This window comes from Alternaria novae-zelandiae (genome assembly GCF_023758075.1).
Source record: "Alternaria novae-zelandiae strain BMP 2774 chromosome Unknown scaffold_17, whole genome shotgun sequence".
NCBI classification, from domain to species: Eukaryota; Fungi; Ascomycota; class Dothideomycetes; order Pleosporales; family Pleosporaceae; genus Alternaria; species Alternaria novae-zelandiae.
Window position 1 is genome coordinate 561,579 of NW_026056977.1, and position 15,278 is coordinate 576,856.

At 52.6% G+C, this 15,278-nt stretch overlaps 5 protein-coding genes across 5 annotated transcripts; 1 reads left to right on the forward strand and 4 right to left on the reverse strand.

Moving 5' to 3' along the window:
• Positions 1-9: 9 nt before the first annotated feature.
• J4E88_008013 (uncharacterized protein) lies at positions 10-664 on the forward strand (the record flags this gene model as incomplete). Its single annotated transcript, XM_049401627.1, has 2 exons — positions 10-123; positions 182-664. The coding sequence occupies 2 exons, from the start codon at positions 10-12 to the stop codon at positions 662-664; spliced, it is 597 nt and encodes a 198-aa protein (XP_049252700.1).
• A 5,191-nt stretch (positions 665-5,855) lies between these two features.
• On the reverse strand, positions 5,856-6,860 carry J4E88_008014 (uncharacterized protein; the record flags this gene model as incomplete). The annotated part of the gene is made up of 1 exon (XM_049401628.1): positions 5,856-6,860. The coding sequence occupies one exon, from the start codon at positions 6,858-6,860 to the stop codon at positions 5,856-5,858; it is 1,005 nt and encodes a 334-aa protein (XP_049252701.1).
• Positions 6,861-7,469: 609 nt separating this feature from the next.
• J4E88_008015 (uncharacterized protein) lies at positions 7,470-10,269 on the reverse strand (the record flags this gene model as incomplete). The annotated part of the gene is made up of 2 exons (XM_049401629.1): positions 7,470-9,666; positions 10,265-10,269. 2 exons carry the CDS (start codon positions 10,267-10,269, stop codon positions 7,470-7,472), a joined length of 2,202 nt encoding a protein of 733 aa, XP_049252702.1.
• Positions 10,270-11,402: 1,133 nt separating this feature from the next.
• J4E88_008016 (uncharacterized protein) lies at positions 11,403-12,091 on the reverse strand (the record flags this gene model as incomplete). Its single annotated transcript, XM_049401630.1, has 2 exons — positions 11,403-11,935; positions 11,989-12,091. 2 exons carry the CDS (start codon positions 12,089-12,091, stop codon positions 11,403-11,405), a joined length of 636 nt encoding a protein of 211 aa, XP_049252703.1.
• Positions 12,092-14,199: 2,108 nt separating this feature from the next.
• Positions 14,200-15,054, reverse strand: J4E88_008017 (uncharacterized protein; the record flags this gene model as incomplete). Its single annotated transcript, XM_049401631.1, has 4 exons — positions 14,200-14,296; positions 14,344-14,768; positions 14,824-14,914; positions 14,960-15,054. 4 exons carry the CDS (start codon positions 15,052-15,054, stop codon positions 14,200-14,202), a joined length of 708 nt encoding a protein of 235 aa, XP_049252704.1.
• Between the last annotated feature and the right edge of the window lie 224 nt (positions 15,055-15,278).

The following is a 15,278-nucleotide window of genomic DNA, read 5'->3' on the forward strand; positions in this document are numbered from 1 at the left end:
TTCCACGACATGCCCCCGCAGAATCCCCCACCCAACGACACGTCCATGTTCGGCACATATTTCCCACCCTCAGCGCGCCACGGCGTCCAAGCAGCCCGTCGTCCGCCGCATGACTCCGGCCCCGTACGTCCACTAGACCTCAACGCAGTCGTAGGCATCTCAGTCCACTAACAAGAACCAGATGTTCAACCCCCACACCCGGATCAACCAAGCAATTGATTCACTATGCGCATTCCGCCACTCCATGTCCGAGCTCGAGACCAACCACCGCAGCGCTCTCGAGTCCAAAGACGCTGAGATGGCAAACCTACAGCAGCGCTTCAGAAGCCTGAACACACAGCACAGGACCACCAAGGCTCGAATCGACGACAAAACCCTCTTACAGGGCAAACTGCAGAACGACATAAAGATGTTGAAGCGGGAACTAGCGGCCGAGAAGGCGAAGAAGGGTGTTGTCAACCAAGATATAGAAAAGCGATTAGTTAAAGTGCAACAAGAGAATAGTTTGTTAACTGCGAAGGTGGCGGGGTTAGAGAAGCAACTTGCGGATGAGAAGGCGAGGGGGAAGGAGTATAGGGATGCGAAGAAAGAGTTGGAAGTTATGAAGACAAAGTTGGCGGATATGGTTAGTGGTAGTAAGGTTAAGGTTGAGGTTGTTGAGTAGGGGCTGGCTGCGGGTTTGGCGGGCTTGGGGGATGGTTGTGGAGGTGTTTCATGTGGGTTTCTGGATGTGATGATGGGCTTGATAGGATGTGTTCTGGGATATCTGTATGCACCGTTGCATCATAGTTGGTTCCTAACTCTTCCCAATGTATTACGTGTGTTGACCACCACCCTGTTGTAGAAGTGCTTCTCGCCGCTGTCTCATTCTTGTCTCTTCCATCTCTAGCCACTCTACTTCTCTCTTTCTCTGCGCTTCCACATGCGGCGAGACCTGTGACGTCGAATTGTTCGCTCCTGGTACTGGTATCGTCTCTGCATTCCTCCTATCACCTCCATTGTCCGTTCCGACGACCCCAGCCTCATCCGCCCGCCCATGTTCTTCCATCCCATTATACGGCAATTCCCCCGGCTGATCCTCAGCCCTAAGCTCATGCGCACCGCCGATTGCATATTTGTACGAGTGCGACCGATCCGATTCCTGTGTAAGGCCGTTGCCCGACATTTCTTGGTATTCCGTCTGATCCGCTCCCGTTCTGGTCGCGTTGTGATCCGTATCGAGCACCATCTTGTCACCGTCGCCTTCTCGTCTTGCTAGTTCGTCGTTGGTGAGGGTGGTCGTGGGTGGCTGCGCCCTCCGCTTCTTGCGCCGCCAGAAGTACCATCCGCCTATGATGAGGGCGAGGATGACAATGCCTGCTATCGCTATTCCGGCTATTGCACCACTCCCTATGCCTGGCTTGGAATTGCGGTTTTGGGTAGGTTTAGGACGTGAGGTTCGGGTCGAACGAGGTGGCTTGGTAGTGGTGGTGGGTCGATTTGTTGGTGAGGATGCCGGCCTTGTCAACGAGGATGCCGAACTCGTCGACGAGCTTATCAGACTCACTCCGTCGACAGTGTACAAGATGGCCTGCTCGGGGCTTGTTTGGAGAGACAGGATGAGTTTGTTCACTGTTCGAGCTGATTGCCCTTCTGTTATCGTGACGGATGGTTGAAGCTTATCATTGGAGAATAATTCAAGGTGACGCGACGGTGACGGGTTTACCGTAATGGTCGTAAACGGTATGTCATTCCAGGACAGAGTGACCGAATACGCAACTGGCTGAAGTCCAAAGTTCAACACACCGTTGCCGAGTGTTTCGGTCGCCCATGTTGTTTCAGAAGCTTGCTCTGTCATTATCGGCAGTTATGCAGTATCATCGCGATTACGGTAAATGGTCGCTGCCCTTGTGACAGAATGAGATAAGTCCACGAATGTGCGAGTTTAGATATGAGGATCGAAACATAAAGGTAGGAAGCAACGGGAAATCATCTGCTTTGATATCATGCACAGCGGTCTAGGATATATGCCTGAGACAGGCCTGAATGGGGCTGTCAGCGCACAACAGTTGGAACCATCGATTTATAGATTGCGTGCCGTATGTAGTTTAGCGGCTACCCTTCTGAGCGTAGGCTAAATGTGGTACTGGCTGCGCATGCCGTCTATTTGCTAGATGGTCTGTTCGCCCCCAACCCCATCAATCTCAGCGAACGTTGATTCGGCATGTTGAGACTGTCACGGGCTGTGGCGTGCAGGGCGAAAATGCAGCTTACATGGACATCATCAAGCCCCGAAAATGTCAAGCACAACGCAGTCTGCCTGCCGTATTTGCTAAGCTCGGCAACTGCGCCCAACAGTCTCCGCCAACAAACATCGCAGCATTCCTACATCTCCAAATCAAACCACCGTCCCGCTGCCAGTTCCATAACTGCTCTGTTAAACCTTGAAAATTTTCTCGATGTGCGCCAGACATAGACCATGTCGTCCATCTCCTTCGCTCACCTCGCAACATCATTCATTCATGCTCTCTTCTCTCATCAGCCCTCCCACCCCTTGCATCAAAAGCGTCTCCTGTCTTTTCCATGTTCTCTCTTGTTCCATCTTCAGCCATTACACCTCTCTCTTCCTTTGCGCTTCTATATGTGCCGAGACATGCGAGGCGGTGTCGTCTTTTGCCGCGGCCGCAGCTGACACCCTCATTTTCCCATCGTCGTTCGTTCTACCCACTACGGCATGCGGTAGTTCTCCCGGTATATCATCAGATTTAAGCTCATGCGCCACCCATTTGGATGAGTGCGAAGGAAGAGGCTCTTGCACTTGGCTGTCGCCAGACAACTCCGGATGCGCGCCGGCTATGGGCTTATCGGGGAGTATCTTCTCATCATCTCGTGCCACTTGCCCTTCGGACTCAGGCGCGTTCTTGCTTGTAGCAGACTTTGCGCGTCTTTTCCGACGCCAGAAGGCCCAGCCACCTATGATGAACACGAGGAGGAGTACACCTCCTACTGCTATACCGGCAATGGTGCCGCTTGAGGTATGTTTACGGCGTGAGGTTCGATTAGGACGAGGCGACTTGGACGCGATCGGATCTCCAGTTCTCGTTGAAGATGGCAGGCTCAGTGATTTCGACTTTGCCAATGCTAAACTTCGTGAGTATGAAAAGTCCGTACGAGTCGAGTACAGAATCGCCATTCCATCGTCTTCGCCTCGGAGGGAGATGTAAATAAGACCTGATGTCATGGTGGAGCTTGTTTGTAGCGGTGGGGCTTCTGGGAACCGAAGTTCAAGCGTTGGTGTTATGTGTACTGTGATTGTTGCTAGCGGGATATCGTCTTTGCGCAGAGTCGTCGTATACGGATCGTCAGTGTTGGTGTTGATCCGTGCGGTTTGCCATGCTGATGTAGACATGGTCAACGTGTCTGCAGTATTCTGGCTGTTGCTACCGAGACGCTGCTCAAACAATATACTTCAATTAACGTGCGACTGCACGAGTTGAAGACTCTAAAAGTGGAAATATACAGTAACAAAGCAGGTCTTTGCTTTGATGTAGGACCATCTAGGATATATTCCCTTATCAGGGCCTCAGCGTACCTGTATACAGCCTGAACGAGGCTTGGATTGTTCTATTGTGGCGTGGTTGAACTCATCGGTCTAAACCCAGGTCCAGGGATAGATTTGAGCGCCGAATCTAGCTAAGCCGTTACTCTTCTGAGCACTGGTAATATGCGATACTGACTGCGCATGCCGTTCATTCGCTGGACAGTCTCGTCCTCCAACTCTATGTAATTGAACCAACGGGCAAGAATGCAGCTTGCTGTACACAACATATGGACTAGATGTCAGCCATACTTTACGGTTGTAATAGAGAAGGGCTGTACAGTAGAAGCAGGTAGCTTTCGGCGCTAGATGCGCTTGTTGCTCTTCAACAATTCATGGCAACTGTTTGTAGAGGTCACCGTGCCGCAGCCAGTTCCATGATCGCGTTGTCCAATCAGCTTTTTCTGGCCCCCAATTCTCCATATGCGGCTGCGCACTGATTCGATGTCCTTCAGGCCGAACATGCGGCCAACATCACACATGACGTTCGATGCTTTGGGCCTAGTGCGTGTCGCCCGTGCCTCACAATCCTGCGCTTCAATTGTTCGAACTAGAAATTATATTAGAATGGAGTGTGCTAAACAAGTGCCATCAAAATCACAAAGACGTTATGGACTCTTCCCGCTCGCTTGCATAGAAAGCGTCTCCCTCTTCTTCCGTATCCTCTCCTCCTCCATATCTAACCACTCCATTTCACGTCGTCTCTGTGCCTCTACATTCGGTGACACCGCAGCACTCCTTTCTCCAGCTTCTCCACCAGCGTCGGTCTGGTTTACTGGTGTTTGAGGCCTGTGAGTGTGTACTGCCGAGATTTGTTCCTCCCCGCCGTGCGATAATTCCGCTGGTCTACCATCAGGATGAAGCTCATACGCCGGCTCATACTGATACGCTGCTTTACTCGTAGAATGCCGTGCTGCATGCGTCGCATATTTGGCGGACTGAATTGGATCCAACTCTTGCGCTGGCATGACTATATCGCCCGGCATTTCCTGATGATGATCTGGAATATATGGTTGTTTCTCCGGCGGAGAGTACTGTGGCGGTGGCCCTCCAGTGCTTACGACTCTCGTGCCCTGTTCATCGTCGCCCGAACCTGAAGTCTTTGCTTTCGAACGTTGTCTTCGTCGCCAGAAAAACCATCCTCCGATTATGAGAGCAAGGACGAGTATGCCGCCGATAGCTATTCCGGCGATCGCACCGCCTCCTAGACTTGGGCTGCTGCTTTCGTTGGCGGATGCGGTTGCGGTAGATTGACTGCTACCTCCAGACTGTATTTCACTCGCGCTACTCTCTGAGCTTGAGCTGCCTGAGCTAGTGGAAGTTGGTCTTGGAATTTCTGCCGGTGGTATCAACGTTTGTTCCACAACGCTTGACTCTGACGTGATCGGACTGCGGCGAAGGTATATCTGATCCGGATCTGTCGTAACCGAAATCTCAATACCATTGAAAACGTGGGTTTCTCCAACCGTTGCAAAGTGCGTATCTCCGGGCAGCCTGACACCGCGCGGCGAGTTTGTTGCGACTATCGCGTTCAGAGTGGTTGACCAATCGTCTGCGCTGTCTGAGAGATATATGGTAGTTAGGTAGCCCCCAGTGGCAGAATACCACTCCTCGACGTACCAGGCGTATGTGTTAGTTGGTGAGTCGGACATTGCGGGATAGTGCGTGCGACGGCAAAGAGCTGGGTAGGTGTATGTAGCCTGATGTGAGATATCGAAGCACAACCTCGTACAAATGTCAAGGCAGAGGGGCAGATAAACCCGTGTCTAGCAGGACTTCCTAGCATGTATACATCATCGCAGGCGGGCGGGGTACCTCCACACACTGCTGCACATCGCCACGAGCATGCCCTCTATGCGATAGGTCAAAGATACAAAGGTACCCACCTACCTACACGTTGAAAGTCATGCATCGGCCCTTCCACACAGGTCTTGTGACGTTCCGTCGAATCAAACGCGGAGATGGTGTTTGCGGCACAGTCAAGCGAGCAAGGCTGTGCATGAAGGACCAACTTCTCATTCGACGAGAACATGCTGTGTACCGGTACGGTCAAGGTTGTATCGTCATTCCAATGCATGTGGTAGAGTGGTGGGTATAGAGGTCGCAGTTTGGGTCGCAGGAATGTGTTGGTTGCTGTTGACCCGGTCAGAGGCTTCGGCAGATTGTAATGGATGAGACTCTCTGGTCTTGGCATATAGAAAGACATCCTTATGATTCTGCTTTATGCTCGAGTTTCTTTCGAAATCGGGAAAGTAAAGGTTTTGCCGTGCCGGTACGATCAACTCTTCGCACTTCCTTGCGCCGCAAGTAATTCGCGCCGCTTCCGTATCCTTTCCCCCTCCATTTCTAGCCATTCCATCTCTCTTCGCCGTTGCGCTTCAACGTTAGATGACAACGAATCACTCGTTGCCTCAGTCGTGTCCCTAATCTCCGTTGTTTCATCAGCGGGTGTTTGCTGAACGTGATAAGGCACTGGCGCTGTATGTTCGTCCGGGCCGTTCAACAGCTCAGCCGACTCAGGCTCGGTCTTGAGCTCATGAGATCCATTCATCGCGTATTTGGTGTACTGCGTGGGATCCAGCTCTTGTGATTGTACTTGATGACTTCCCGGCATTTCTTGCGGCCGCTCTTTTGTATCGAGCTCTGGTATGCCTCTTTCTCCGGCTCCGTCTCCGTTTCCTGCGATGTGCGCAGTAATTTCAGTGCTTGTAGGCTTCGCTCTTATGCGTTTCCTCCGCCGCCAGAAGAACCAGCCACCGATGACCGCGATAACGAGGACAGCTGCAATAGCTATTCCAGCGATTGCGCCGCCTCCTAGCCCTGAACTACCGCTGCCGTTGTCCTGTGACGCCGCTGTCGGCTCATTGCCGTCTGATGACTGTGTGGCTGACGCGCCGTCGCTGCTTTCCGTGCTCGAGATCGGCGAGCTTGCGGTTGAGCTGGGAGGTACCAGCTCAGAAGCTACCGAAGAAGCAGTCGACCCAGTTTCGGATGGGAGAGGGGTTTCTGAAGGTGTAAAAGTTTTGATGACTGTAACGACATCAGGTATTCCACCGTAAGCAGTCGGCGTCACCGTGGAGACGATTACCTGCGTCGATAGAGCCGCGGGGGGTGCTGTAAATACTGATGTGTCCACGTATTCTGGGGTATCGGATGGTACACCGCCAACTTCAGATGTTATCTGAGAGATAATCGAGTCGACTTGTCGCTTAGAAATACGGTCGCCCTTCGGTTCAAGCTGAAGCGACCGCGTAGAGCTTGAGGACACGCAATCTGTCGGCATGATGGCGTAGATGAATAAAAGGGGCTCTCAGCTGGTCGGTGTAAGGGAACCAGGACCGAACGCGAGTTACCAGGCCGAATGGTGAGGTACAAAGCTAAGGTCGTATTAGTCGTACTGTGACGGCGGTCCCTTGCAGCAAGACAAGTCATCCCGAAAAAATGCTGCCAGGGTAGAAAACCTTGAGATATTCCAGTGTATGAGCTTGGAACTGTTCAGCTTTACGATAGGCCAGAGATACACGAACCCGCAGCGAAATGCGCGTGACGGAGCAAGGATCGGTCCTTTCATAGCGCTTGTGTGACTTGTCGACGAATCACCGGTGTTATCGTGATTGCGGCACAGCAAGACTGTGCACGGCGGATTGATATCTCAGCGCAGGACATCGTTCCAGGATGATCGGGTACCTGTCTGCAAACAGTATACCGCATATCTTTGATATTGATGTCCCCGTCTTGACCCACCACCTCGGATGTTTCGATGTCCTTGTCATGAGTTAGCAGACCACGAAATCCACGAATACCAAACCCACCCTTGAAACAAGTACCTCTCTATTCAAGAACTAAACATGTAAATACCATATATATGCTCGCTAACCCATCGACACACTCATCAAATCCCCCCATCACCCCCCAACGCCCCCGTCAAACTCTTCATCCTCCTCCCCAACAAATCATCCTCACTCGCCAAACTAACCAAACTCTTCCTCCTCCCCCTATCACTCTTCATCCTACCCCTCTCCCTTCCAGCCCCTCTCCCACCAGCCACACCTTCACCCCCATCCTTCTGCGGACTCCTCTTCCCCTTCCCCAGCACCGTCATCTCCAAGGGTCTATCCTCATCAGCCGAACTCGCCGTGCCAGACCTCCTATGATGTCTCCTGCGGCTAAACCTCGGACTCGTAAGACCATCAATAGCATCCGCAAGGCCTATTGTACCGAAGTAATCGCCTCCCTCTCTTCTCCTTGTAGCCGTGCCCGCGGCAGGCGTGTACCCCGGTGTCTCGGCATCGTACCCATATCTTCTTGAGTCCGTTTCTTCAAAAGCCTCGGTAATCCATTTTCCGCATTTGAAAATATACTTCCAGCCTTCGGGGAATACGCCGACGAATTGGAGGAAACCGTGGCTTATACCGGGGACGAGATCGACCACGACGCTATCCTCCTCGTTGAAACTGCCTCGTGCCCAATCTAGACCCAACTCTTTCGCTGCAACCCATTCTGCGCGTTTCGCCTGACGTAATCTGCCTGCGAAAATGACAGTGTCATCGACCAGGGGGTCGCGCTCGCCTGTCAACATCCATGTGCGTGGGAACTTCGCTAGGAGAGATTCTGGTGCTAGGAGCGGGGACAGGAGGTAGTCGGTGCTGAAATCTGGACGGTGGTGCGGGCCGATGTAGAGGATGATCATGGCGCGCATCATTTCGGGGGTGAGAATGCGGTCGTTGAAGTAGGATATCATGCTGGACATTGCGAGGCGGGTTTTGATGGCTGTGGCGGGTGGTGCAGGGAGGGCAGCGGCACCCGGGGTGGGAGGTTGAGTCGCGAGAGGTGTTGGTGGGAGACTTGATTTCTGGCTGAGAGGTTGCTGGAAAGTTGCGGTACTGCTATCCTGGCCTGTGTGTGCGGCGGAGAGTTTGATCATGGTCTGGGGAGACGTAATGTCGCCGTCGTTGGTTTTGGGCATAGATCCATTGACCATGCTTACTTTGGTGCGCTCGTCCTCACTATCCGAATCATCAGAGCCATACGGTGTGTTCGGTGCGAGTTGTCGGTAGTCGTCGCTCTTATGCCGTAAGATAGGTCGATTTGTCTTTCTCACGCGTCGGTCGCGGATGAGGGCCATTTGCTCGTCCGTCATCCAATTGCCAATGTTCATGTCGAGCGCTGGGTAGATCAGCACCACGCCGATGGGAGGTGGTATAGGGGATTCGCCCTGCCATCTTCGTGTCTCGGTGGAACCACTCTGAAGAATCATGAGTATCATGGCCACAGCCAAGTTCCCACCAGCTGAATCGCCTGAGACTACCACCTTGGGCTCTGCTTCTCCTGACAGGCCCATGCAAGTTCCTCTCGACGCGATGATCATGTGGTAGACGTCGTAGCATTCGTTGAGCGCATATGGATACGGATGTTCAGGCGCCTTCTTGTAGTCCAGACTGAGAACAGGCAGTCCCGTCTTGCCAGCCCAGCCCATGAGCTTATCATCGTGATTCCTTGGGTTCATAGCAACAAAACCACCCCCGGGGATATCCAAGACAACTTTGTCTTGCTTCTTCAATGCACTCCGCGGTCCGTTGAAGTACAGCCAACCTGTTACTGGCTCTCTGTACGAACTAGCTCTCGGTCGTGGTATGCGAATCTGGCGCGGCGGATAAACCATCAACCTCGGCCGCATCATGCTCGTCAGCGCACCCAGATACGGTGTCGTTCCTTTGTTCCATGCCACGCGTAGATGGTCCACTGTGAGCGTCGCTCTGATCTTCCTGACTTTCTCATCCGCCTGCTCAGCACAGATCATGTAGTATATGCTGAAGACAATCGACAGTAAATCCCTCACTCCTTTCCGTTTTATTCGCATAGCAGACCAGAAGCCTGCGTCCAGTGCGGTCGTAACCCATGTCGCACGGAAGTATGAACGCGAGTACAGGCTTGCGAGTGGCTCGGGACACTCAAGGCCAACGAGCTTGCCGAAGTTGCGGGCGACGTAGAGGTACAGCAGTGTTATGAGGACGGATTGCCAGACGGTGAGTTTCTTGGAGAGGAGGGCGGATACGCGGCGGAGGATCGGTGGACCATGGCGGTCCCCTCTGTGTGGTTGTTAGTATACAATGGTTGGTTTGAGGATGTTTGCGTAGGCTTACCTGTAGAGGTAGAAGGACCAAAAGGATACTACAGCCAGTACTTGTATCTTCCTGAACTGTACCGACGGCCGTCCCAATACATGGTCTATCATGACTGTACCTCTCTCCCAGCACAAACAGCTATATCGAACCCAGTGAATACAGTCGCAGGTCTTTTGTGCGTCATGAAAGGCGTCAAGTCGGGTCTCCACGTGGTGTCGCCGGGCTTACGATGTCGGTAATGCGTGTGTTGTAATTCGTAAGCATGTGAATGTCACGTCGCAATGTCAAACCCGGTGTGGATCCGTCTGGGGTAACGGGGAAAGGCGTGGAAATGGGGGAAGGCCAGGTCAGCCGTCCTGCGTGGTTTGTCCATGACTACAGGAATAGCCGTTCAGCCCGTCGACAAGCGGCGGCGCATTAGCTGGTTTGAGGCTGTGTGGTTGGGTGAGCGTCGAGCATGTGACAGGTTTGTGGAGGAAGCGTGCGTGCGCTGCCATCATGTGAAAGCCGCGCTATGACACGTTCTCGGCTTTGTTGCTGTTCGCCCCGAGGAGGCGCTAACGTCATCCGCCTCAGCCGCAGTTCAACCGCCAACGTTACCGCCTTGTCACGTTCTCTTCGTGAGAATCTCACATGATTCCTTGGATCGATGCCATATGCTAGAGCGTTCTATGAAAGAGATGTCGGTGCTGAGTACGTGTGGTGTTAGCTAGGAGGAATAAGTCATGCACAAGATACTGCCATATCCACTTCTTTCGCGTCTGCTTCACTACCCAGGTAATCTTACTTTCGAAGTCTACATATTACGTCTTATTTCTCATGAGAACTGTAAACGCATTGATGCCATCGTATCTCATTAGTCATGTCTAGAAGCTGCCACAAAGCTCAGAGCGCATGAGACAGTGCCCAGGTAGACACCTCAAGGATCAAATCAAACATCCCTCTCACGCTTCCACCAAGCCCTATGGAGTATGGGTTGGCAATATGTACCAGCGCTGGAGTGCACATGTTGCGTCGGACATTCAAAACACAGTAAGTTTCCGCACTGAAGACGACATGCGTATTTGCTTTCTATGAGCTAGGCATAACTACAGGCGAGGTATGCGTCGCCTATGTATGTAGCTTCTGAGGACGGTGGTGGCATATCGCGGTAGAAGATTGCGATTACTTCGATGTCTAGTCTAGGAAGCCTTCGTGTCGAACATCCGGTAAATAACTTCCTCATCCTGTCATCAGAATACGAGGATGTACTTACCACTGACACAACAGCGGCGCAATCCCGAATACGTTATCAATCTGGTCCCTCGCGTGGAAAAACGCTCGATTGTAGCCTGCTTGGTAAAGAAGCCATATCCGCTTTATCAGCACGATATCCTCTCACGCGTTCATCTTCTGACCTTGCCTAACTCTAGCAGCTGTTTATCAGTAAGAGCACGCGAGTCCATTGAACCTTGCCCACCAGCAATCGAACTCCTTCATCTTGACTATCTCTAGCATCATGTAAAGGGGGTTGGTGAACTTCTTCCGCGCCTAGCATAGCGTTGAGGGAGGATCCGTTTGTGAAAAGACGGCAACGTAATGTTCACATATGCGAATGATCTTTCGTTCTCATGTCTTTTTATTGTCCCAGAGACTCTTGTACTCGTAACTCTATTCTACGCCCAACTTCTCTACTCCAACCCATGTTGATATCCAACATCTTAGTTGCACCTTCCCCACTTACTCTGGCACCAGTTGGCCTTTCCGCAGAAGTCCTCACCGGAGCCACAGAAGTTAGATCCCGAGCAGCAGAGGTTGTTACCACACTTCTTGTTGACAATAGGACCGCACGTCTCTCCCTCACCCGAAGTACCCTTGGGCGCAGTAGGCTCAGCAGGCGCCTTCTGGTTGTCGCACTTTCCGAAGCCAGCCTGGCAGCCGTCGCCGCAGTAGAGGTTCTGGTCTTGAATATCGTTCTTGGGGCCGCAGTGGCCGGCGGACGAGCAGCAGCGGTAGAAGAAGCCGTTTGCGCCGGCGCCGGGGCAGGTGACGCCGCCTTGGGCGTGGCCGCAGACGTCGATCTCGGGGACGGCGGTGGGGAAGGTGGTTGCGGGCGAGGTGGCTTGCTTGGTTGCGGAGGTCTTCATCGTGGTTGGGGTGGGCTTGCAGGATGAGGAGGCGCCGGAGAAGGGGTGCATGCAGTTCTTTGCGTCGCAGTGGGCGGGGGTGGTTCCGCACCAGCCGTACTGGGAGCCTGTGATGCATTATTAGTAAGAATTCAGAGATACGAGGGTATTGTAGACTTACAGCACTCGTTGGCAGCGCACTTGGCGTTTCCATTCTGAGGTCCGCAGTTACCAGCAAAGGCAACCGAGACCAGCGAGAGGATGGCGAAAGCTGAGAAGCGCATCTTGATTAAGATTATTCTATGTCGAAATAATTGACGTGTAGAAAGCGAGTGGACTGTCGAAACGATAAAGAGTCGACGAAAAGATGCGTGAAATAGACAAACGACCTTGACGATAGATAGTGAAGAAACGAAACCCACAGATAGCAGCGAGCTCAGCTCTTTAACAACAGCCCCTCTCGTATTGACCCATGGCCCACGCACCCAATAAACACCGCCCGCCCTACCGCGCTCGTACATCTCCACATGGACTGACGCTGTCCGCAAGCCCTAGGCCCGCGCTACGAGACCGCCAGCGCTGAGGCGCATGTCAAATACGGCCGCTCGTGCCTGAACGCACGGATGCGACGTCTCCCCAAAGCGTGCAGGTTCGGAAATTTACCAATGGCAAGTTTCGGCCAGACTGATCGGGAAGGCCGGCATCTCACTCACACGAGGTTTAAGGTGATTACATCGTGATTGCGGGTTCGCTTGTTGATCGTTATGTCGCGGAAGATCTACTGGATCGTCGCCGAACGACAGCGTCATGGAAACCCAATTCTCGTTAACCGTTGAACGCGAAAAAGAGTTACTTTCTATGCGAACCAGACGGCGGGTTGGGAAGATTTGCGACGAGTGGGAACAGTCGAGGGGATCAGCCCTAAGGAATCAAGCATCTCGCTAATTGCTGACTAGCTGGGCCGGACTCGACGCAACCCCTGACTCTCCTTCCTCTGCAGTGGTACAAAGCTTTGAGGCGTGAGCTTAGCAGGCAGGCGAGTCCCAGCTGTAATGTTGGACAGTCCGTACGAATGGCCCAGCCCGTGCAACCCGTTGGCATTTTGTGACGTTGTTGGACGCCTGACTGGGACGTTGGCCGAGTGTAGCTGGTAGCGAGCTCCAAATATAGCTATCGATAGGAGGCCGCATCGAGATGGAGTTGCAGAAGCTCGGCATGAAGAAAAAGCAGAGTTGCTGGGCTTAGGTGAGCAATGCGATGCTTGGTAGTCTCCTTAGATGGACTGGAAAGTGCGCGCGTCATTGAATACGCGCGGCAGGAGCGCACGAGATGCAGTGTCACGACAAAAGTGGGATGATGGATTGAAGTCGCGGTACTGTAATATTGTGGTAGGAGCATCGTAGCCGAGGCACAGAGCCGCATCTCTTAGATGCGGTAAGCACCACATCACGGATGTATACAGGCAGAGGTCTGCAAGTATCTCCAGCAATAAAACCTACTTGCACACCGCATTCGTGATACCAAATCCCTCCGCTCAGTGCAATACAAAACAAAATGAATCTCACCTTCTTACACGCGGCCTTATGCTTTTAAAGTTCTTCGACGGCGGTACATTCCAGCGCACATGCCCATCCAAGAACTCAACCCAGCATCTCCACCTTGGCCCCTCATGCCATGCCTCAACACCCCTCCCTCTTTACCCAAGATTCAGCAAAAAGAAGGAATTTTCCGACACCGGGAATCTGATTAATTGTTAGAACCATGCTTCGAAGTCATGTTGCTGCGATGCGAACTTACCGAACCCGGGCCTTGCCGGCACTGTACAGTGAACTGACTCTGCGAGATGAGAGCGGCAAATCCTAGCCACTAGACCATATCGGAAATTGATGGAAGACTGATGAGTTAGAACAGATAGATTGTTAGTGATTGGGGTTGTGGTGGTGAGGTTTGCAAAATTTGTTCGTCGCCCCACCCATCACCAACGAACATGAGGCTAGCGGGACAAACGAAGAGTATGACTGATATGAAGAGATGAAGGCGGGGTAAATGTATTTGGTATTTGGTCTATGATACGGGGTTACGTCAAGGTCATAACGAAGTGGCAGACATGAGCATACGGCTAGAGCTGGGCCTATGAAGCAGTCTGATCAACGCAACTATAAAGCCAGAACATGAAGAAATGCTACAGTTCGTGTAAACATTATGTCAAGTCATTCTACTGTATGTCTCCAAACATTGTAGCAACCTAATAATCTCCATGCCACTCCGTCTCATCATGCGGCTTTAGTACAGCATCACGCTTATACCACGCAAACCAAGCAATGGCAAGTGTAATTACAAGCACCAGGGCTGTCGTCGCTTCAGTCGACACGATCGGGGTCGAGTGAGAGAGTCAGAGCTCTGACTTGTCGCCTAGAGCAGGTATTTGCTGGTTGAGGTAGGACTCGAGGTGATCGATCTCATCTGGGTCGGCGGAATGCACCAAGTTCCTGCGCATTGTCAGTAATCTTCTCATCACCCCATACAGCTGACGTACTTGTAAGTCCTAAAGTCGACCTTGAAACCGTGCTTCTCGAGCTCTTCTGCGCTCAGCTTGCCCCACTTGTGCGCGACTACTTGGTCAGCGTCGCCGTGGCCCATGAAGATGGGCGTCTTCTGGTTGGGGTTCTCGGTCGGGATCATGTCCTTGATCTTCTTCTGCAGCAGGAGGTAGCAGCTCAGGCCAAAGATACCTCCAAGCTGCTCCTTGTACGTCACACCGGACAGCAGTGACATGGCGCCTCCTTGCGAGAAGCCTCCAACGACTACGCGATTGGCGGGTATGCCCTTTGCGACCTCTTGGTCGATAAGGGAGTGGAAGTATTTCTGGGACTCGACGATGCCCTTTTCGTCTTCGTCGCGGTCGTCTAGCGTGCTGAGCGACTTGATGTCGTACCATCCTGGCATGCTCATGCCCATGTTCTGTGTCGCGTATCAGCGATATGCCGTGTGCTTGCGTCGGACTTGGTCAACGAACCAGCGTGATCGGGATGTTGGGCGCATTGGGGAAGATGAAGGAGACTTCCTCGAACTTGCTACGTCTGCGCCAGTTTTCCGCGAGGAATATCCTACGATGGTTAGATAAACACATGCATAACATTGAGTCTCCTTACCAGCCAGCCCCGCTGTCACCCAGTCCATGCGCCACGATAACAGTGGCCGTGTGTCGCTTGAGCGCGGGAACAACCAACGGCGCCTTGTGAGCCATGATGAGCTTGGTCTGAACGCGTTCAAGAGGTATCGATAGTATCGATAGACGTGGGGTAGCTCTGATCAGAGGTGACGGACTCCCGACAAAGTGGACCTCGGCGCGTCCTCGTCATGCGCGCTAAGGCAGGGACAAGGGCCAAAGCTCCAATCATCGTCATCGACGTCATGATACCTGCCTTCACCATTCACGCGTAGTTTCCCCTTTCCGGCCACTCACCCTTC